General features: G+C 37.3%; 1 protein-coding gene across 1 annotated transcript in view; it reads right to left on the bottom strand.

The window, feature by feature from the left end:
- The window catches only part of PRR16 (proline rich 16), a 248,405-nt gene extending 230,620 nt beyond the window's left edge, over window positions 1-17,785 (bottom strand). Inside the window, exon 1 of the mRNA XM_012659559.1 lies at window positions 17,400-17,785. Within this exon, the coding sequence (XP_012515013.1) occupies window positions 17,400-17,558 (159 nt within the window). The 5' untranslated portion in view covers window positions 17,559-17,785. The remainder of the gene's footprint in view (window positions 1-17,399) is intronic.
- Between the last annotated feature and the right edge of the window lie 7,386 nt (window positions 17,786-25,171).

Below are 25,171 nucleotides of genomic sequence, written 5' to 3'. Positions count from 1 at the left end.
AAATTTTCTTTATCACTAACCAAATTGTCTTTTTATGATACTGTACATGAAGCATCACTTTTATTAGGAAACTTCTCTTCAATTCACAGAAACATCTTATTTTTAAATTAAACTTGTAGCCACGTTAATATATCACACTCCATCTATACTGATAAATGTAATGTGTTTTCTATAATTTGGAGTAAAGATGTTAATATAATACATTATTATTTTTATCTTTACTTTTCATAAAACTAAAGCTCTTCCAAAGACTTCCACAACAATTTTATACTGCATGCATGTATACTAAATTCCTTTCCTATACTAATAATGGAACCAATATCAGTAATGATACATTTTTAAATGTTGGTGTGTTTAATTTGAAAATCAACAAATATCAAAGGGAATTAGATCAGCCAAACTGTTGCTTGCTTCATACTTTACCATTAAAAAATACTTCAGGTTGATGTTAAGTTGATGAGTACTATACTGTGTGGTTTAGAATTCTGAAGACATGAATTGAATCAGATCTCATATATTTACTGTTAGTATAGAGCAAAACAGGAATATTTTATATTATAATTGTATGGGAAATCATTTCTGAATACAAAATACTTATCAGTTTAGCTTTCCTCACAATATAAGACAATCATCATCTTGCATCAACTCCGTAAAAGAAGGCCTATATTCAGGTTTCCTAATATTATAACAATAGTGTCCTAACTGTATATACAAAACACACTTATTTATATATTTCCTTTCAATGATAGCCCTTGGCCTGTTTTTCCTATCTTTCTAAACTCTGTTCAGGTGTCAGTGCTTTTTCATTAAATCCCCTTTTCTTCACCAGTTTTTCTGAGGAGAGAAGACACATTATCAGGAACCAACAAGAACATAATATGTTTAGAAACATTTCAAATCTAAGCAATAGCTAAGCTGTACACTACAGTAGCTAACTCCATTTAGGAAACACTAAATTGTCAGCATAAAAAAAAAATGGGACTTCACTTTTTAGTAGAATGACAAAAAGAAAACATTATAAATAAAAATTCTCTTGAATAGTATCTTGATAACTATCCCCCCTCCAAAAAAAAAAATCCTAGCAGTGCTATTGGCTAACCCAGTATTCAATGCAAAGTATACATCAGGTTACCTGAATTCTGTAACTCAGAAGCTGTTGGTAAGTAATGGAATTCATTAGACATTACGGCTATTAGTAACATTAGGAAGCAGATGTTAAACTCTCCAGCATTTTGGTGCGTACTGTCTATGATTAATGAAACAATCACAAACATGCATGCTGTGCCATATTATTCTGTATATCAACAAATGTAAGTTTCCCCAAGGGCATGCAATACAACCTGTTATGAATAAGGTTTAAGTGCTGAATATAAATCTTCCTGAAAAAAATGTTACAGGGTGAATGTTTAGTTTTGAATTCCATTTTTAAATGAATTAATCATTATAACATAAAGTACTTCCAGGGAGTGAATAGAGCTTAGATAATAATGCCTCAGAAAGTTATTGAAAGTAGTTCATTCTTTCTATTTTTTTTTTTTTTTTACTTCATCTAATGATGAGCAACTGGAATAGTAGGCACCAAAGTGGTTTAAAAACTATAGGAGTAGAATGATGGTTACTAGAGGCTGGGAAGGGTAGCGGGGAGGAGGGAATAAAGTAGGGATAGTTAATGGCTGCAAAAATATAGTTCGACAGAACGAACAATATTTTATAGCACAATACAGTAACTATAGTCAACAGTAAGTTATGGTATACTTTCAATAACGAAAAGAGGAATTGGGACGTTCCTAACACAAAGGTACAATAAATGCCCGGGGTGATGGGCAGCCCAATTATCCTGACTTGATTATTACACTTTGTATTCCTACATCAAAACATCACATATGCCTCATAAATATATGCAACTATTATGTGCCCATAATAGTTAAAAATAAATTTTGTTTTAAAAGCTATAGGATATTGAAAAAAATAAGTAATATTATATGTCAGTTTAGAAAACTTAAATTCAAACTCTAGTCTATGATTTTTAAAAATAAGTAAATATCAAGAATTTATTTAATTGTATAACATAAAATTATCTTCATTTTTACACATATTAGCAATTATTAATATTCTATATTAAATGACAACAATATGTATTTTTTTTCTACTCTTTGTGATTCCAAGTGATATCTTGGTTATTACCTAAGGTAGCTTGAAACCAATATATTTAAATAACATTTCAATAAATTAAACAAAATGATGTCATTAAATGTTTTAATTTCTATGTCCAGAGATAATCCTCTAGTTATTACAGTTTATAATGACTTACGCTTTGCATATATTTAGCATGTGGGAAGGTTTCTGTTCATATTCAAATTGCACAACTAAAACCTAGACTTCAGTTATAAAAAGCGAGGAACAGTGTGCAACATAATATGGTCTTTAAACACAGAAGTCCAGTGGTCTTCCTGACTGAAATGGACAGACTAAAAACATACATGTGAAAAGGCCAGGCATAACTGGATCCCCACAGGTAAGGGGAGAGAGTATGTGTTTTTCATACCATATGTTGAAAGTTCGCTAACTTAATAATATAATCTGAGTAAAACAAAATAATGTTAGATTAAGAAAGCCCTATTTTCTGCATCAATGTCTCTAGTGTTTTAATATCTAATAGGCTAATTATAAGCACTCATATTTTTGGACACTAGAGGGAGTATAGAAAAGAAAGAAGAAAAGGAAGCCACACATTGATATTACCAAGTTCCTCAGTGTTTTACATAATTTCAGGTCTTACCAAACTGCTTGCCTGTTTCTTACGGACATAAGTGGAATGCTTAAAACTTACTTAAACAGTATCCAATATCCCTTTTTAAATGTCATTTTCCAGTTAATTTAAAATTTGTAATGACTAATGGCAAGAAAAATGCATGATATTCAAGAAACAGAAAAACATAGAGAATGCTGTAAAAAGTAGACATACTCTCTCTCCATTTTATTTTACATATTCTATTAGAAGCATGTAGAATTATATCTGATTCAGAAGATATAATTCTAAATAATTCAAAGAGTTTGAAATGGCATGCCTGGGCCTAAGGGAATAATGAACACTCCCAAATCAGAGCCAGACTTCTGTCTCAAGGTGAAACCCTGACATTCCAGGCCACATTTAGGGTTTATATAGACAGAATGTTTCCAGAATTTCTATGTGGGAGGGACAATTTGGGAACCCTGGTTGAGAGATGAGAAGGGAGAGGACTTGATGAGTTAGTATTTTTTAAAAACTCAGAAGTCTGTCTGACACACAGAAAGCATTCACCAGCTATTACTGAGAGATCCTCTGTCCATTTCAAAAAATAAGAATGTGGGTTAAGTTGAAGGGATGGGTTTAATGACAGTACTAGATTATGGAATCAAAATTGGTGAAACAAGAGCTCCCTCCAGCCGACTCACAATCCACCACCACGTGTAATAAATAGGCAGGAAGATAAAGAATCCACACAGAGTTAATAAGCATGTTCTTTCTTTGCAAGTAGTGGGCTTCAGTGGAAAGTAAAAGGTGATAGTTTTGATCCTTGAGAACTTTTGAAGCGCAAGTTTAGAGTTGGAAGTGATCCAGTAATTTATTGATTTATTAATTCATTTAATGAACATCTACTACATGTCAGCCACAGCTCTAGGAATTTGAGATACATAAGGGAATCAAACAGGTCACTGACCCTCAGGATCTGACATCCTAGAGGCAGAAAACAAACCATAATAAACAGCATATCAAAAGCTGAAAAGGTGTAGAGAAAAGATAAACAAGGAAAGAAGGATAGGGAATACCAGAGCATGTAACGACCTATGGAGCTGCTTGAACAGGCTGCAGCGCGGTGACACTTCAGAAAAACCTGAATGAGGTAAAAGAATGAGCTCATGCCTAACTGAAAATGTGTACAACACATTTGTTCCTGGAACAGCAAGATTATTGCTACTGAGGCTGAAGGAAGGTGAGCCAGAGAGAAAGTAGTAAATAAGAGGGAAGGTCAGAGCAGTGACAGAGAAGGGAGGAAAATCCCTGGAAAGACTTTGTAGCCACTGTAAGCACTTTGACTTTGAGTAAAATGAGAAACTGCTACAGGGTTCCAAAAAGAGATGTGATCTAACTTTAATCTGACTGATGACCTGAGAAAACGCTTAAGGGAGCAAAGGAGAAGGAGGATAGCCAGGAGGCTGTTGTAGCAATCCAAGTGAGAGAGGATGTTGGCGTGGGCCAGGGTGGTAGCAGTGGTGAAGATAAAAATTGGTCAGATTCTGGAAACATTTTAAAGATGGACCCAGCCAGGCTTTCTGATGAATTGGATATAAATCACGAGAGAAAGAGGAGTAAGTAATGACTCCAAGGCCCAAAGGATGGAAATGCCATCACTGACATGGGAAAGACTGCACAGCTTTAGGTTTTGGGGGAGGGAGGAGATCATGGTTCAGCTTGGGACATGGAAAAATGAAGATGTCTCGTAGACAGCTATAGAGATGTGGAATGGAGCCCTGGCTATACAAGTTCAGAAAAAAGGTCTGGACTGGAAATACGAATTTGGGAGTCATGGGCCCAGTGGAATTTATCCATAAGATTGAATAAAAATATCAAGAAGAAGAGTAAATTTTAAAAAAAAGAATAAAAATTTGGGTTAAGATATTCCAGAGAAGGAATAGTGAAGGTGAGTAACAGAGAAAGAAACATCAGTGAGATGAAAAAGTATAGTGTTCTTCCAGTGAAATGAGGAAAGATTTTTAAAGAGGCTGTCAAATGCTGCTTCTAGATTACATAATATTAGGTCCAAAAATTGACTATTGGATTAAATAAATAAGATGGAGTCACTGACAACCTTGATAGAGGCAGTTTTGGTATACTAGTGAGAGTACGGATCTGATTTGAGTGGGTTAAGAAAAAAACAGGAGAAAATAGGCGATAGCAAATATAGAGAAAATGAATTTTAAGTTTTTTGCAAAGGAGAGCTAAGAAATGGTATGATAACTTTCAGGGGGAGTGGGGTCAAGAAAGGATTTTATTATTATATTTGTTGTCATCTGTATATTGATAGGAATCATCTAGGGTAGAGTGAAAAAATTATTGGCATAAGAGATAGGAGAGGATTATTAGCGATTTTCTTGAGTAAATAAAAAATAGGCTTTCACACTCAAGTGTGAGTCCTCAGTATCCTTAGTAAGTGCTGCTTGGAATTGGATCCTCAAGTTCAAGTTCCTCATTAAATAAGAGTGAGACTTTAAAACTGTTGAATTGAAGGTTACATAATTAGTAACCAACAGAGAAAGGTTACTAGTGCTTAAAAAAGAAAACGCACAAACAGGGAACAATTGTGAAGCAATGTAAGCAAATGCAAGATAGTGGCATGGTGACTATAAACATGAGGGGTACAGATATCAAATTGATTAAAATATTGAGGTGGTATCAAGATAGTCTGGGATGTTCTCTGTGTTACTCAATGAAGAGAAGACAGAGATAAGGCCAAATGGGACAGATGAGATCCTGAATGTCAGGCTGGAAGGCTGGGTTTGGTCATTTGACATTTTACGTAATAGGAGATAGTGTACGATCTTTTAAGCAGGGGTGTGGCCTGAAGGAAGGGGTGCATTAGATTAATCCGGCAGTGTTCAGAGAATGAATTGGCACAGAAAAACAAAAGGCAGAGAGATTAGCTTTAGGCCTATTAAAACATCATCCACGAAATTAACAGCATAGGGATTAGTGAGGTGGCAATGGAGAGAAGGCAGCCAGTGGAAATCCTCTGCTCAGCAAGAATCGACAAGACTTATAAATGATTTTATGCTCTTTTTGCATCATGCACTTTTCTTTCATAACTCTTAAAACCCCTCAACAAATATTACTTCTATTATTATTTGAATAATGTCTCCCTACTAGAATGTTAAGTTTCAAGACGGCAGGGGCCACATGTTTTGCTGACTATTTTGTCTCTACGGACAAGCCCAGTATCCTGCATAGAGTAGGCATTCAAAGGAGTTTTTTAATGCATGAATAAGATCTGGAAGCATTTCAAAGAAGTAGATGAGGAAGCTGAAGAAATAAAGGGAGGAGAAAAAAGGAAGAGAGAGAGAAGAGGAGAAAGACAGAAAGGCAGGAAAAGAAAAGGAGACAGATGATGCACAGGAGGCAGAGGATGAGAAAGAGAAAAAGGAGATTATGCTGAAGTTAAAAGCCTGAAAAACAGCAGAGTGATTGTGTTGCTGACAGGAATGGGGAGCTGGTTATGGATAAAGGTTTAAAGGGAGAAACATCAAGAGTTCAACTCCATCGCTTGCTCTTTGTGTTAGTTAACCTCTCTGCCCCTGCTTCCTAGTCTATAAAATAACTGTAGGAACCACAAATGCTGACTGTGAGGACAGATGAGTGAAGTCGGAACAGTGCCTAGTAAACAGTGAGCACTTACCGGATGCCATCGGCATCGCCATCACTGCATTCCTTCTCTAATTTGTGCCGTAGCAAAGAGCAGTGACACCATTCTAACCTCTCCTATGTCTGCAGAAATGGAAGAGGCAGGAGAAGCATAGGACCAATTGATGGATGAGATGAAAGGTCTTCCTTCCAGTCAAGGTGATGTTATTCAAGGGGAGGGTCGTATTCACTTTGCATTCACTGACCTCACTCACGAACTAACTGGCAAGAAGACAAGCAGCTCGGCCTTGGCTATTCCTATCATCCCTTCTGAGTTTCTCTTCTTTTCCCCAAATCCTACAATACACATAAGTACCCAAATCTCTTGAAAATTTTTAACTTTTTAAAAATTTCATTGTGAAAAATAAAAAACAAGGAAGTGGTAGATGGAAATGGGAAGGTATATTTTAAAATAGATTGAAGGAAGGAAAAAAGAATCAAGTAAATGTAAAGAAAAATACAGATAATGGTATTTTTTTAAATGATAGTGGATACAAGACATGAAAGAAACATAAAGTCCCACTGCTAGATGGATAAGCACAGGAAAGAAAAAGGTGGGTAGAGGAAGCAACATGAAGTAACATGGAATACGAGGAAAGAGCTAATTTTCAACAGAGGTGATTCTCCTCCCCCCCCCCCAGGGGCATTTGTCAGTGTCAAAAGACACTTAGGGCTGTCACACTGACATTTTTGGTAGCTGCTGGCATCTATTAATAGTTGGTGGAGATCAGAGATGCTGTTAACCACCCTACAATGCACAAGATGGTTCCCCACAACAAAGAATTATCAACACAGAATGTCAACAGTGCCGAGTTTGAGAAACCCTGAGCTAAAAGTTAAAGGTAAAAAGAAAGGACGGATGTAGGTAAGATCCAGTCACTCCTCTGCTCAAAACCCTACAAATCCCCATTTTTATCCTAAGTAAGAGTCAAAATCCTTAGACATGTCCCCCATGACCATCTGACCTATCACCACCACTCTTTCCCCTGTTCCTCCCCTCCTGCCACACTTGCCTCCTTGCTCTTCCATAGAGGCATGGGACACCTGCCCACTGTAAGGCCCTTGGACTGCTGTTCTCTCCCCTTGGGAAAGTGCCCCCCTAGATTTCCACGTGGCATGCTCCCCTAGTGCTGCCATGCCACTTTCTCAGAGAGGCTTAGTCTGGATCACCTGTTTAAAATTGCACGTCCTCCCCATCATTGTTTATCTCATCATAATCTATTATTTCATAGAACTTGTCACCTTCTAATATTTAATATAATTCAGCACTTATTCTATTGGCCTGTCTTCCCCATGCCCTCCCCACCCATAAAGAAAGCTTGTCTGTTTTGTTCACCAGTATATCCCCAGCAACTAGAACAGTGCCTGGCATATAGTAGGGGTTAAACAACTATTTGTTGAAGAAAGGTGCTCAGACAAATTCAAATAATAACAATATTGACAAATACACATACAGTGCTTGCTCTATACATAGGAACTGTTCTAAATGCTTTATGTATAACTCATTTAATCTTTAAAACCAGCCTATATTGTAGGTAGCATTATCACTATTGCCATTTTAAGGAGGAAATAAAGGCAGAGAGATGTTAAATAATGTGTCCAATATTAAACAGCAGAACAATTTGAAACAAAGCAGCCTGGCTTCAGAGTGTGAGATCTTACCCATTTATACTGTGCTATCTTACTAAGCATCATAGCCTCAAATTCTATTGTTTAAAAATTACATATATATATATACACACACACACACAATTTCCAAAAATTTATCAAAGACATTGATCTGTTCAATAAAAAGATAATCAAAAACTTTCTTCTGCATGCAATTGAATAGACCTAAATATATGTCTGATATTTAGGCTTTAAAATTACAAAGTTATTTTCAATTAATGATAGTTGACCTATATAGTGTTACCGTTATCATCGACAATAAAAGTAAACAGAACATAGTTACCTGGTTACCATTTTCAGTAATTCTCTCATAATTTTTCATGTCTTATTCAAATTAGTTTAAAATGTAGAAATCAGATACCTATAAAAGCTTGATTGTCACACATATGTAAATCATCAATGATTTATTTTAACATATTTTCAAAAGAACAGTAACTGATTTCAGTTTGTTTTCAAATGCATTCATGTCTCTTTGGCAACGGAGCTTCTCACTGGGAAAGACTTGCTTCATAAAGGTAGCTTCTGGCCTTAGTAATACGTGTTGAAATTTAATTTAGAGTATGTTAACATAATCCCTAAGAATAATGTTCTAATGTAGAATAACAAAGCGACATATGTATGAGTTTGAAAGTTCTGCCCTCACATCCCAGAACTATGATGTATCATTACAGGAGTTACTACACATCTTGTTAAGCAAAGTTTAGAATTCATTAACTCAGAGAAAAATCAATTAAAATGTAAAGTAAGGTGAATGCTTCTTCCATCTTTGCATTCTACATGCACTTTAGTATGGTCTTTACACATCCTACACTGCTTCAACTCTGAAGCCGCCTACGAGAGGTGCCATTCACCCTATCGGAGGTGATGTTATTCAAGGGGAGGTTCGTCTTCACTTTGCATCTTTTCCAGTCTTCAGCACAGTGAGTTACACATATCGAGAATTCAATATATCTTTCATAATTTATGAATTAATGTCACACAAGAAAATAATAAAACAAATAATAATGCTGTTCTGGGATCAGTTTTAAGAAGAGAATATGCTTAATTTATAATGAGCTGTGAAAACATTTTGTCCATCTATCTAGTGACATATTCTGGCTCACATCATAAGAAATAAAATGAGGGAGTTAACCTTTAGGCATGTGAGCATTCTACAGTTTTTGGAGAGTAGTAAATTATAAATATATATATTTTTCACTTTGACATTACATCCACCAGGACCTTTCTAAGAGAAGTAAATTATTGATAAACCACCCATTAGCTCCCTGGAATAAAAAAAACATCAGATTACAGCCATCAGTATTTCTTTTTTTCCTTTTTGTAGAGCCAGGAATTTTAATCCTGAAAATTATGGAGCTAGAACTCAAATAACCAGCTAATTTTGTTTTTAAAGGTCAATTAATCACTGGTTTCATCTCTTTACCTCAGTCTTTCTCAGTCATCCAAAATTCTCTGATCATATACAGAAATTTATGTTTCTATGAGCTTTTATTCCAGAAGAAATATCCCCAACATTTTTCATTCTTTCAAAGGGGTCTGTGATAATAGAGAAAAAATTAAGAACTACTGACACCAGAACACAATTGATTTCACTGAATTTTTTAACCTGGTATTTTTCTGTCACATAAATATACAGATTAAAATCTTGAAATAAGATGTGATATCATGAAAGTGGCAAATACACACCAACATATATGTTACCTTTTTTGTGGTACCAGAGAAGAAAACCTGTTAGAAATTATCAAATATGCTTTTTCCAGACAAGTATGACATATGTTATCTGTAGTTGGAAGTCTATTTATAGTGTGCCAAACACTGTAATAACTGACTCATTGGGCATAGGTATGTAATTTGACTCACTTCAGTTATTCTACAAGTACAAATTTATCTCAAACACCAAACTGAAGTAGTATTTGCAAAGTAGAAGGAGGGAAAACAAGGATCATGAATATAAATTTCATCCTAACAATATTAATATTTCTTGCCTGAAAGTGAGGTCTGGGAGTTTAATTCCTTTGGAATTTTCATGTCTTTCCATTCTCAAAAAGAAAAATATAGGTAAAACAACATTTGTCCTGAGTTAACAGGGGCCACTTTGTAAGTCTACTTTTATTTGGACATTAATTAGATATGTCTTTATTTTCTCATTTCAGTTAATGTTACTTTCTGGCTCTTGGTTAGAGCTGAAACACTGCTGACTTTGGGTTCCTGGGTCCTATGGGAAACTTAATTTAGAGCAGTTCTTCCTAGTGAACAAACTTTCGATATAATGAAAACATCTCTATTCCTACTATACTGGAAAAGAAAACAGAATTTTAGAATAAGGCTGTTTCTCATACCCCTTATAACTGGGGGAGAGAGAATGGCTTATAATCAATAGCACTAAAATTAATGTAAGAAATCTAATTACAAAATACATACGAAATCATTATCCAGTTGAACAATTTTGTGCCTGGTAAAGAATTCAACAAGATTCTCTAATTCATCAGTCATAATAGAAAGTAAAACAACTGTCAAATCCTAAACATCTCAGAAAACTTAAGGATAATGCCTCCTTTCTAAGGCAATTTGATAGCAACAAAAGAATATTTCCTAAATTATTTTTATTCATTCGAAATAACTATGTAATGCTAGATATCAGCAAGCACCCATATTAGTTGTTCCTTTATTTTCTAAGCCATATTAAAAAGATATGTAATATTCTTAACAACATTTCTGTTGAATAAGTTAAAGGTAATTCACTACAGCACTCATTTATTTGCAAAACTTAAATTGCAAGGTCTAATTTACTCGCTATTAATTTTGCCTCAACACTTTTGCCTGAAATTAAGTGCAACCCCTAAAAACAATGACTGTTGCCATGAAGATAATAAACTACACAGCAAGCCTTAAATGAATGGCTTATTAACTTCACTCCAAATTTAAGAAACAGTATCCACACATATACTGCTGCTGTGAGTAAAAATTTGTGAACACACTCTGGAAGACCGTTTGGCAATATGGATCAAGAACTTAAAGCTTTCATATCCTTGACTTCTAAGAAAATGCAAAAAAAAAAAATTAAGAAACAGGATTATTATAGAACTTCGTGGTTAAATGCCTGGGCTCTGACACCAAACTATCTGGCAATGAAGTATCACTTACTTCACTTATAAGCCAAGTGATCTTAAGCAAGTGACTTAATCTCTCTAGCCTCAGTTTTCTTATCTGTAAAATGGGGAATAAAAATAACTTCCTGATCTATCTGTTTTGAGAATTAGATGATTTAATATAAATAAACGCACTTAGAAGAGTACCTGGTAGAGAGTAAGAGCTATCTGTGTTAGCTATTTTTAGTGCCAAAGCTGTTCTTTCTAGTGATATATAGTAAGCATAAAATATTGGAAATAAACATAATACTCAACATTAAGAGATGTATGGAATAACTTATTGCAAATCTATGTAACGGTTATGATCTAATATTATTCAAGAAACAGGAAAATATCATTATATATAATTCATAATTTTATATGACTTCATCTATGTTAAAATATGCATACAAAATGACTGAAAGGAAATATAGCAAATGTTTAGCATGCTAATTTCTGTGCAATATTAAAGATAATTTTTATTTTCTCCTTTTATATTTTCCTAGATTTTTCCAAAATTTATATAATATTGACATGCTGTATTACTTCTGAAATCAGAAAAAAGAGAAATTTGTTCTTTAAAAAAATAGTATCCTTTGTTGTTTACTGATCTTGCATTTGTGGCTTGAGGTCAGTTATACACATTTCAATCATAACTGAGTCAGTAACCTATTGGAATTTTATCACTCTAATTCTCAAACATTTCCCATGAAATTTTTCATGAACTAGCTCTACAGAAAGCAGGTTCTGTAGTTTGGGAAAATATGTTTTGCTCAAATTTGCATTTCTATCTCTTTTGGTTAATTTAGGTTTATATAGCTGAAATCTTCAGAGAAGCAAGGGTAAAAAAAACATAATGCAGGTAACAATGAAACCTATTATATTGGTTTTATTATCTATTACTTCACTATTGCCTGAAACACACTGCCTATTACTTTAAGGCTGCTTGAATTTCTTATCATCTCATTCTCTAAGTGTTGAATGGTTTAATTCATTGCAAACAGAGAGACAGTGAGGGATGGTTATTAGCTATCTATATGTTCTCAGAAGCATTCTCCTCTTTTAGTAACATGCTAACCCATCATTTTAAAATTTTAAAGAAAATAAAATTTTAAAATATTTTAGCATTTGGTAAATACACCTCAATTTGAGGAGGTAGACTGTTGTACAGAGGAGTGAAAGCACAGCTATTGCTACAATTAAATGAATTACTAAATTTCATTCATTCATAACTTTAGAACTCAGAAAATATTCCAGAGATTATTCTCTATAATTTGTTCTAGTAATGAGTTTTATATGCATGAATTTGTTAACCAAAAACTTCTTGGTAGGATTTCCCAGAGCAATAAACTACGGAACTTTGAGTGGATAAGCCATTAAAAAGGAGACAACATTTAAAAGCAAATATATTTTGCAGATAATTGTTAATTCTGTTTTTATCTGTCCAAAATAAGATTGTTTCCTATAGGATGTCAAATTTTTCAAAATTAAACTTAAGTTTAACTTATTTCTGTTTATGAATTTATAAGGAAAACCATGAGTGCTTTGCAGTTTACAGCTACAGTGCTGACATACCTTCTCACCAATGGAGTCCAATCACTCACTGCTTCTAGGGCACTAACAAAACATCTCATTTTAACTGGTTCTTCCATAAGAGTTATGTCTACTCACTATGCCCCTCCAAAACGAAAAACAAAAATTTACATATATATATATACATATAATTCAACTCATACAGTAGTCATGTTACTTGAAATCATAAAACGAAACGCTACAAAAAATGCTCAAGGTTAAAATCAGTCTAAAAGACAATCCAGCTAAAGCAGCGATGAATTTTGTTTCCAGATAAAAATATTAGAGATTTCAATGTCACTCCCACCAATAAGATCTGTGATCCCTTATTAACACTAACAATTCATACAAAACAGTTTACCAGTGAGATCATAAAAGAAAAGGCAAATTGCTACCCAACAATGTCAGATTATTTAAGAACTATTTATAAAAAGCAAAATCTTTGTTTCTACATTTCTTAGTGAAAAAGTATTACACCTGCTCTATCAGTTATGGTTAATTTTATCCCTATAACTCTAGAGTTTCACCAATATTTTTTTCTTTTTTCAATGTGTATAAAAAAGCAGTATGGATTGATCTTATATTTGAAAGCTATTTCCTATTAATTCCTTCTCCTGTCTACCTCTTCCAATCTTATCCACATTATAACAAGTGATTCAAAATCTTCCTTTTTGACTCTTCATTTCTCTAATGGACTTCCCTTCTTGAAAATCTTCAATATTTCGTTATCATATTTGGATATGTGATCTCCTATATATGGTACTGATCCATTTATGTTAATCATGACAACCTAAATAAATTGTAAATTTCTTAAAATTCATACCTTATCATCTTTTTAAGATTCTACTTTCTTCATCAAAGGTTTCCCATACTATTATACTAAGTACATAGCATACATTGGTTTATAAATCAACACAGTCATTCTTATTCTCAATTCTGCTTTCTTTTCCAAGCCTATCGTGAGAATGGCCACTAAAGGCTATAATACATTTTTATACCATGATATTAAAAGACAGGATAAATACATCCCAAACTAACCTTTTTCATGCACTGAGACCAGAAACTACAACTTATTCATCTTGGCAGCAATAAAAACATGGCATAATACTTGAAACATGGTCGGTGCTGAACAAATATACTAAATTATATTTAACGCTTTTCCATAGTAGTATAGAAGACCAAAATACTCATGTTATTTCTGAAAAGTCAAGTTATTTGAAATTTACTAAATTCTGAGGGCAGACTAAAACTTCCCTTAGACTTTCTAGAAATCCTATTCCTCTTCCCCCAATATACTATACAATTATAACTGGCCAAGTAATTATAACTAAACAATCATAAAAAAGACACCTATAATAACAATTCTTCTTTCTAGACAGACTGGAGTTTTGTTACTGCTTATTAAAGTGTTTCAAGTAGCTACTATTATGTTTGAATCTACTCTACTACCTGAATTTTCAAATGACTGAAGTTCAGAAACTTCTACAAAGAAAAGCAATTTCAGAATAACCTCAAACCGTGCAGGGGAGGGGATCCTGCAGCTTTCTGATTTCAAGATTCTTCTTTTTTAAGCACTAAAGAGGCAAGAAAAGCTTCATCTTTCTCTGCTGTACCCCTTTTCATAAAAGGATTTGTTCTGTAAAATTCGGATTTAGTCAAAAGGCCCCACTTCAGGACGCAGAAGGCCACATTTCACCTTAAGGCCACAGGTTCCCCAACCCTGAAAGCTTATGCTAAACTAATGGACAGAGTATTCAAAACAAAAGACTTCATTTTAATTAGACTGAAAAAAAAATAGAAAGGAAAAACAAACGGTAACTGACATAGTGATCTAGTTATAACCACTGCTTTATTTTTAATTTCTGTTCTAAGTTAATGAAAGCTTGCTGATAATTTATATCAAAATATATCATGGTCTAAAAGCATAGCACTGCCAATGAAGAAATTAGAATTCTAAATATAACAGTTAATGTGTACTAATTATAAACTATCAGAATATTGCATATAACAACTGATGAATTAATATCAATATTTATAAGTCATGGGCATAGAGACCAAAAGCTTTTTAGTAAACAAAGTGTTATCCCTTTATTCAAAACCACATAAAGACATGTTCAGTCACATATGCAGGATTATCTCATAAAGACAAATGATGGACAACTGCAAGATGTCATAGGTTAAACACGTCCTATAAATATTTTGTGCTCAAAATAACTCTCATTCATATTACATAGTTGAATGTTTTGAGATTCAGCCACAGTATATACATCTCCATGTGCAAACCTAGGATGATGATATCCACACAAAAGTAATTAACAAACATATCACATAATTTATCATTCATAAAATTGAGTTTCATGGTGAGATTTTTACTCAAACAAGCCCAGGTAATTAAGCAAAGTTTCCAAAACATCAAGTCAAAATTTTATCTCTAGATCTGTTAGATCTCTTCATCTACTTGGTTGTATTAATACATTATCTATGCTTTTTTTATTCCTTTGATACACTACCTTTTTCCCCTTAAAAATCCTCAAGTAAATGAAGACAGAGAGAGAGAGAGATCAAGACACTCCTTGATTTACACCTTTGTGATTCTAACCAAGAACCAAAGGGAGGTTAAAAGTTTCACTATAGATATATTTGGTCTCCAAATGTCCATTATTCTATTCTCCAATAGAATAATGATGCAAAGCAGCGCCAGGACTATGCAGTTTCTTGTAATCTATCCCACGAAAAATAGTGAGTGGACTGACACATCATAACGTAAGGAAGTATGGCCCATGGACGCAGAATTTTGATTGACTACCTTTCTCTTAACCCCAGCCTGACAAAAACAGTAAATGCCTTACTATGCTGCTGCAGGTCTAACACATCCCCCACCTTAGAAATCTCAACTATAAAGCATAATTTGCCAAAAGGAACATGTCCCATTTGTTCATTTCTTAAAACGCCATAATGTTTCAAATGAAAACACAGCCTGCCAAAGATGTCAAATAAAAGAATAACAAAGAAACGAACATCTTTAGACTTGAATTTCAAGGCATAACCCCTCCATCTGTCAACCAGTTGTGAAGCAATAATCCTAGAGAAGCCCTGAAAACGCGGACAAGTTTTGTCCCTGCATCTGTATCCACAGCCAGTCTCAGGACCTCAGTAGTAATTACGTTCTGTCTGTGAAACAAACTACAGGAATGACATTTGCCATTGGCAAACTGAACCCCAGCGACGAATGGGCCGTATTAACAGAATTATATTTGGTGACAAGTGTGTAGTTTAGCTCACAGAGGCAAAAAGGGGGAGGAGTGGGGGACTAGGGGACTCTCCTCAAATTTGGATTGGAAATTGAATACAGGACGTCAATCTCTAGAGGCCAGTCAGCCAAACAACCCTCAATCTCCTCCTCCTCCTCGGCTTCAGAAACAGGATTACAATTTTGGACCTAGACTACGCCCCACCCCTTCCTTTCCCGCTGGGGTCTCCACCTTCGAAGTTACAGTCTAAGCTCTCCCGCAACTGGGGCTGCGGAAGCCCTGACCGAGAACCCCTCCAGGAGCCCGTCCAGGAGGGGAACAGGGCGCGGGGACTGTGGCACGGCGCCACCAGCGCCAGCTCGAGTCGCGGGAGACCCCACCCCTTCCCAGCCGGGCCTCGCCCCCGCCCGGAGCAGCCGCGTGGGTTACGCAGCCTCAGACCTGACACCATCATCGCAGCTTCTTTCCATCGGATCATGGAGGGGTGGGGACGGCGGGGCGAACAGAAGTGGGATGGGGGAGGGTGTGAGAACCAAAACAGTCTCAGTTCCAAACAGCCGGGGCGCGGGTGGCAAGACCCCGGCGCGCGCGCTCGCCACACACACTCGCCTGCGCCCCTGCCCCCCAGGTTCAATGACAAGTGGGGACAGGATGGAAGGAGGAAGGAGAGGTGGGTGGCGGGAAGGCCCGGAGTTACTGGGAGCGACATCCGTAGGAGAGAAGGGGCTGCCTCAGGAACTGCGAAAGTGAGAAAGTCCCAGACCCCCTCCATACCCCCAAGGCTGGCTCTCCTGCCAGCAGCCCAAGTCGCTTTCTCCCGGCGGGCTCAGGAGACAGGGAGGGAAGCCTGAGCCAAGCCTCCCCGAGGCTGCCCTCCCTGGCCTGGCCCAGGGCCCAGAACCCGGCCCCCCTTTAGCCCCGACTCGGGGAGGCTGCCAGACAGGGAGCGGACCTGCCAAGGGACTCCGGGGGAGCAAGAGGACGGGAGGGAAGCATCTCGCACGCTCTGGCCGGGCCGCTCACGTCTTCCTCCGCCGACACACCCCCAGTCGACCCCTCCACCGTCATCGCACACACAGACAGAGACACGCGTGCGTTCGCCGTTCCCACCATCCCAGGTCCATCGATTAAAACACTAGTTGATTTCTTCCTGGTTAAAAAAAGAAAGTGCAACAACAACTCTTCTCCGGAGTAGAGTCCCCAGAGCAAAGGAAGTCAGTGTGCAGGCGTCTTTCTGTAGTTTCCCAGGAGTTTACGAATGTGGCAGTCCCTGGCGAAAATGGGACCGGGAACCCCGGGGGAGCGAAGGGTGCCGAACTCCCTCCCCCTCCCCGCGCCTCTCACCTCCTTGAGTTCCTTGGCCACGTCCTTCAGGTCGCCCAGGACTAATTCCAGGTCCTCCACGATGATTTTGATCTGTTCCTTCACCTTGGTTTTGGAGGCTGCCGGCGGTCCTTCGGCTGGAGAGGAGGAGGAGGGGGTCCCCTTGGACTTGGCTGACATTCTCTGGGGACAAGCGAGGCAGGTCAGGACAGGCGGGCGAGCGGAGGCTGCTGTGTGCGCCCGTCCCTGGCGCTGCTTCGGCCGCTGCCGCCCCGGTCTCCCCACATCTTGGGCGCTCCCCGGGCAGCGGCGTGTGGCTGCACCGCGCGCTCGGCCGGGCGGCCGCACCGTGGTGCTGCCATCAACTCCCCGAGACGCGGCGCTCGGCGCGGGCTGCAGACAGGCGAGCAGCGCGCCTGCGCCTCCGCCCGCCGCGCCCGCCGCTCTCGCGCACACGCGCCTGCTCCCCGCCCGTGGACCGGGCGCCGGGCCGTGGCGCCAGGGCTGTCAGCCGCGGTCTCCTGGACGTTCCCCGCCGGATCTCGCCCTGACCACCTTGGTATCAAAGTGCAGGGAGACAAGTTCGTGTCCTGCCCGTCCCATGTCTTGGTTCCGAAATGCCATCAGCCTGCTGTATGTATGTCTTCTCCCATCTAGCCCGGATTCCTTTCGCTTCACCGGCTAGCAGAGACTTGGGTCAAATTAGAAACAACCACAGTAGGGTCAGTAGTTGGAGTTAGGGTCAGTAAAGTGACCCTAAATGCTTTTCCAGAACCAAATGATGTCCAGAGGCCTCCAATCGCTATCCCAGTGACCTGCGACTTAAACAGACTTCTTACTTCTGCAGGAAAAAAGAGAAGATGTGCATACTAGCGACCCCTTATCTACTGGAATCATGACATTTAACCAGTGTTCTTGAAAGAGATAGCCTAATCCTGCTAATTCCACAAAGCTAATAGCGGATTTATTAATTCGAAGTCCCACACCAAAAGTCCCTCCCTAACCCCTAGAGACTGTCCTGAGTCATCTTGGCTATACTACTTATCTGGGCCAACTCTTTTTTTTTTTTTTTTTTTTTTTTTTTTAACTGACCTTCCTCTTTCTGTGACCTGTGTTGATTTACGGTTTCAATGAGGGGGAAAAACATCCTATTTGGATATTCCGAAGGAGCCAAATAAGAGTATGTCTCCAATTTCTCTTCTATCATTTTTTATCCTCCATTTCAAGTCTTTTGCTATTAAACAAATAGGAAATAACTTTCTTACTGTTCTGTCAAAAGGACCCAGGGAGGGGAATTAATAGGAAGCCTTCAATTCATTCCCAGTAGGTGGCTACCATTCTCATTAGCTAGAGTTTTAATTTCCTTAGTAGCAAACCCATGGGCTATTAGCTACTGACCTGGCAGGCTGGCTCTACTTTCTTCAGTTGCACACTCCTCCAGATCATTCTTTTAATAGGTTTCCCCTTTTGGTCATGCCTTAGCAGGGCCCTCTGTTTCTTGCTTCTGACACTCCAGGTAGCTCCAACATGCTTCTGTACGTGAAGAATATCTTGGCAGCTCTCCTCTGCCCAGTTCTGCAGGCTCTTAATCAATCACCCTCTTCATTCTGAACAATTCATCATGACAAAATATTTGGAAGTCATATTTGGAATATAGAGGACAAAAGAGAACAGAAGAAAAAATTTAGAAGTGGTGTCAAAAGAATACAGCACCAAAAATTGCATTGAAAAATCAGTGGAAAAAGAAGAAAGCAAGCAGATGCTGCTGCAAGATGAATAAAATAAGAAAAGAATAAAAGAACCACTTTGCAGCAAGCAAAATTGGAGAGGAGAAAAAGAGAAGAAATGATTAAAAGTTTTAAATAATATGCTTGAGTTCTCTGATATAGGGAGAATAGATTCTTTTAACTTCCTTTATCTCTTCAGGTTCTTCTCTATTTTATAAAAATGCAACAGTAAAAATAAGTATATCAGGTTTAACAATTTCCTCACTGGAAATTCCTGATCTTTGATGATACTCCTATATCTGAAGAAAGACAAATGATCAGGAATGGCAGGTGCTAGTGTTAGGGTAAAAGAGAAACAGCTCTTCTAAATTTGAAGTTTTGACTCTCAATAATAAGCAAGTGAATAAGGAAACCCCCAAAACTAAAGTTTAGTGATTTTAGGCAAGGGTATTAAAGATGAAAAAAGAAAGTGGTGTTTTCCTTCCCAGGGACAAAATAATCCTCCTACAATATAGGAATATTCCCATGCTACTCTAAATTTCCTTCACTAAAGATTAAAAAAAAAAAAAATCTGTTCTCCTGTGATATCCATTGCAGCTACTGAACCAAATTATTCTGGATCAAAATCAAATCATAACTATTACTCTGAAAAACACCACCCACACCCACATTACAATTTACTCAACACAATTTACTATTTAATGGCTATCATCTATCTATACATATATCCATATCTATTTACAACATGGAATTAACTGAAAGCGGAAAAGTTAAAATTGGTTTCCAGGACCAAACTGAGAAACCAGTGGTATCTATCAGTATCTTCTAGTCATTTAAGATTGCTTAAAGCAAATCTCCATAAAATATTTCTAAAAAAGAAAATTTTACAGAGTTATAAATATAGAGGAGAATGGGGCAGAATGAAAAGAACACATGAATATAAACAAAATCTATTTACTCCCTATTTTTGTATTATACTTATGGAAAAATCTTCCATTCCTTTGGCTTACCCTAAACTATCAGAGATCAGATATGTCTTTGTGTGTCCGTGTGCACCCATTGTTTAGCTCCCACTTATTAGTGAGAACATGCGGCTCAGCCTCTTTAGCCTCTCAGCTCTTTTGGCCTTTGGGGGTAAGGTTGCACATACCTGTTCACCACAACAAGTATTTAGTTCACAAGTATATGATGATTTGGACCACAACAACCACATAACAAAGTGACAATAATGAAATTTTTGATGATGCTTTCCATAAATTTGCTTATGATCTAGTGCTAGTTGCGAACAGTTACACACCCAAAACACATTACTTATAAACTTAGGATAACAGTTTTCTAAATAGAAGAGGGTCTTACTCATTTATGGATGAGAATATACACCCAATGTGTTATTTTTTCTGTCTCCTTATTCTTCATTTTCTGAATTTTGTAGCAGAAAGAATTAGTCAATTATGGGAGATCATCTAATGGTTGCTTCTTCAGTTACAAACCCTTATCAGTATTCTCAAGTGAGAGTGTGTTTAATCATTGCATTTGATACCTAATAATTAACCTACAGAAGGAAATCCTATGATAATGACTAATTTTCAATTCACAAAGAGCACAAGAACATTCCCAAAATATTTTGTCCCATTTTGTTGGCAGTGACTATTCTTGACACACTACCATAATATGCCTCATTGATTCTCAAAGACTGATATGCATAACATAAAGTTACTCTTAATAAAAACTTTCGTTTTTTTTCCTTGCATGAACTTATTTTTGTTTATAAGATCCAATGAAGTCCTTAGATATATTTCAAAACGTGAAGAATAAAAAAAAACAAAGAAAAATCTTTGTTCTGACCAAAATAGTTTGCACTGGGAGATCGGAGACACTTTAACAAGTTTCTAGGCTATTGGTAAGAGATCATGCTTTGAAAACCACTGGTTTGTGAGATTAAAAAGAATACTTTAGGTTTATTTTTAGTTAGAATACGCCTGAAAGATCATCCAGTTAAATTTCTTTATGTTATTAACAAGAAAACTAAGGCCTTAGGAGGCTAAATGGCATATCCAATGTTTCACATCTAGGGAGCAATGAATTGAGAGTTAGAACTTCTTGTTCACTCATATATTTTGTTAGGTTGTCTCCATTTGACTGGAGAATGTCTCCTTGCAGTTTATCAACTGCTTTTGGCATGATGGCTATGTACTGTTGATGCATATTGGTAAAAAAAAAACAAAAACAAAAAAAAACAAGCAAATGTGATCTGGAAGTTTAAATACAAATAGTCATTATAGTATCCTGAGTAATTAGAACTGTGTCTATTGCAAACAGGCTGCTCAATAAATGTTTAACAAAATGAATAAATGGATAGAGTGTTGTCCCTGTGTGTTTCGAAATTAATTCCATTCAATAAATAGCTTTAAAATGATTACTGTGACAAGAATCTATGCTCTGGAGTAGATGTGCCACTAGGTTTAACAAGGCATAATCCCAGGAGGAATAATTAGATAATTCTATACATGATTCTAATATAAAGTAGGATTTCCTCAGAGTATTTCTTCGTGCCCTCTTTCCTAACTACAATCAGTTCATTTTATTATACTTAATCTCTGCTGTGGTCTGAATATCCCCCCCAAAATGCACTTTAAATCCTAACTCCCAAGGTAATGGTATTAGGAGGTGGGGCTCTTTGGGAATTAAGTCCTCAGGGCAGAGCCTGAATGGATGGCATTTGTTTTCTTATGAAAAAGCCCCAGAGAGCTCCTTCCACACTTTCACTGTGTAAGGACAGAAACTGTATGAATTAGCAGTGGTCAGTCTTAGGTCAGTAACTGGTGGTAAGGAAGTATAATGATTAGCCCGACTTGGATCAAGTTGCCCGCTCTGTGGTCTATTTCTTTCCCAAAAGAGGAGATAATGCTCCTGGGAAAATAAAACAATGTATATCCACTATATGGTCCTTAGATTGGATTATATACCTTACTTTTATCTCACACTTACAGATTGACATTTTTGAGTTGTTTTTGCTTCCTCAAGCTAGCTTTTCTCAAGTTTTAAATTTGGCATTTAGTTTATCCAAGTCAAGAGCCACCTACTCCCTCATTCATTCCAATCTCAGGGGCAGGTCCCAGCTGTAAAGACTTTAAGCAGCACAGTGCTCTGCTGAACTGCCCCACTATGCATGCAAGCAGTGCTCAAAACAATTATTCCATTTCACTCAAGTTTTCAGGAATTACTGTTCATCCTGAAACCCTGGGGACAGTGTCTAACATGATAATCCTAAATTCATTGCACCTCTCAGCTTCAAACTGTTGGACCAGGTGATGAAAGAGCCTACCTACGACTTTCAATATTCCAGGACACTCACATTTGTGGCTAAGTGTTCCTAAAATTTGAACCAATTTGCCACTCTGTACTGCTTAACAGAACCTTTTCCTAGAAGGGAATTCAACTACAACCAAAGACATCTTGATCATTTTGTAGAACTCAATACAACCTGCATGCACCAAGATAATTGAAAGTCCTATTTAATCATTCATATACCCAGATAATTTTTAGTGGTTACTTGGAAGTTCTTGTCCTATTAAGTTTCAAGATCTTCCCCCCACCCAAGCAAACGAATAAGGGGAAAAAGGATAAAGTCAGAGAGTACAAAGAAGTTGTCAGAAGCTATATTCCTCCTTCTGCTTAAGGAACACCCTGGCCTTGACATAAAGCCATGTCCTACCAGGTGTTAGGTGGCCACCAATATTTCCACTGTTTATGGCCAGAGTATGTGATTTTAGTTCCTCATCTAGGAACTGGGATAAAATGACTGACCCAACTCTGCATTCTAGCAAGTACTCAAAGACATTCTGTGTAATGCAGAAGTGTAAAGCCTAAGACATCCTGTCAATCTGAACTGGTGGATCTTGATAAAATAATTTGGATCAATAATGATGCCATTAAGGTCATTAAATATGAAATGTCTGATTTTAAATTGATATCTCTGACATTTCACTTTGACACTTTTTGTTTTATTTTTGTTGTGAAAGTACACCTCATTCTTTCAAATGCACAGTTTGGCTTGTGATTATCTTTCAAAGTTTTTTTTTTCACAGCAATTTTTGTGAAACCATGGATAAGCCAAAAATTCACGTTATTTTCAAATACGAGTTCTGTCATGGAACCAATGCAGCACAGACAGCTTGAAATATCAATGAAGTGTTTGGGAAGGACGTGGCTATTGAATGCACAATACGTCAATGGTTTGAGCAGTTCCATTCTGGTGATTTTTAACCCTGAAAATGAGCCACGTGGTGACCTGAGACCAAGGTGGATAATGATGAGCTGAAAGCTGTAGTGGAAGCGAATCCATCTCAACCTACCCATGAATTAGCGCAAGGTTTGATGTTACTATTCCAAAAATATTGGACCATTTGAAACAAATGGGCAAGGTAAAGAAGCTGCATAGATGGGGCACCCACGAATTAAACCAGCTTCAGAAGAGAAGTCATCTTGGAGCTTGCCTTCTTTGCTGTCATGACATAAAGTTGAACCATTTCTACACCGTGTTATTAGGTGTGATAAAAAATGGATTCTTTTAGACAATCACAAGTGTTCGGCACAAGGTCGAATAAAAATGAAATGGCAAAACACAGTCTAAAACTGAAAATTCATCAAAAAGAGTTAATGGTACTTGGTAGTCTAGCACTGGTATTATCCACTACAGCTTTATGAAACCTGGTCAACCATTACAGTGGATGTCTACTGCAACCATTGGATGAAATGATGAGGATGCTTGTGATTAAGCAGCTGAGATTGGTTGATAGAGACAGGCCAATCCCCTTGCAAGACACAGCTGGACCACATGTCACACAAACAACGCTGCTCAAACAAACTACAGAGGCTGAACTTGAAATTTTCTGTCATCCACCATATTCACCAGACCTTCCAACCACTGACTATTGCTTCTTCCAGGCTTTGAACCACTTCTTGCAAGGAAAAATATTAATTTCTCAACAAGCTGTAGAAAACGCCTTCCACAATTTCATGGCCACTCACTCTCTAGGCTTCTTTGCTGTTGGCACAGACCAGCTACCGTTAAGATGGCAAAACTGTTTCAATACTTTAGGCACATACTTTGATAATTGTACTGCTTTTTTATGATATAATAAACTAAACTTTTGATTCAAAATTAGACATTTCATATTTAATGACCTATACTAACCTATTTACTTAGCTTGATACTTCCACTTTTAACCCTATCGGTCACCAAAAGTTCATGAGCTATGGCCTATGCCTCAGCCTTGCCTTGAAAGATATAAAAGGATATTGTTCTGGATTGAATATTTGTGTCTCGCACCCAAGTCATTTATTTAAGTCCTAACCCCCAATGTAACGGTATTTGGAGACGGGGGCTTTGGGAGGTGATAAGAGTTAGGTGAGGTCATAAGGGTGGAGCTTGTACAATAGGATTGGTGACCTTACAAGAAGAGGAAGACCTTGTATTTTTATAAGCGATAAAGCAGCAGGCTGTATGGAACTCAGGGATGTGAATTTGAACATCGTTGGGTTGAGACTAATGTTCTGCCACTTGCTATGTGATCTTAGACAATTAAGCTCCACTAGCATTTGCTTATTTATCTGCAAATGTGGATACAATACAATTTTGCTAAAGGGGCTTGAGGATCAAAAGAGATAATCACAGGGGAATATTCTGTAGTCTGCGAATTAGTGAACAAATGTGAGTAACTGTTATTCTTTTTCGTGTCTGTTTTGACTGATGTTCTCTGTGTATCAAGGAGCCTGCTACCTGCACGGTTTCAGGATGTGGGTGCTTTCCAGAATTGCTTGATAAGCAAATCCCTGTATAACAGCATTTTTCAAAGTATTTTCTCACATTTTCAATTGTCAAACAAATTGGGAAACTCTACATACTATATACCCCTCTTTCCATAATCATGAGGTTAAATATCAGTATATTAATATTAAAGTCCAAAAAATCTTACCTGTTTAAGTTTCCAAACTTATTTTCTTTCACGATGGAATCCCCTTCTTACTTTATCCTTCCTTCCTTCCCTTTCTCCCTCCCTCCCT

This window comes from Propithecus coquereli, unplaced genomic scaffold, assembly GCF_000956105.1.
Source record: "Propithecus coquereli isolate 6110/MARCELLA unplaced genomic scaffold, Pcoq_1.0 Scaffold62, whole genome shotgun sequence".
Taxonomy (NCBI): domain Eukaryota; kingdom Metazoa; phylum Chordata; class Mammalia; order Primates; family Indriidae; genus Propithecus; species Propithecus coquereli.
The sequence above is the reverse complement of the archived record's forward strand: the minus strand, read 5'-3'. Positions and strand labels throughout refer to the sequence as shown.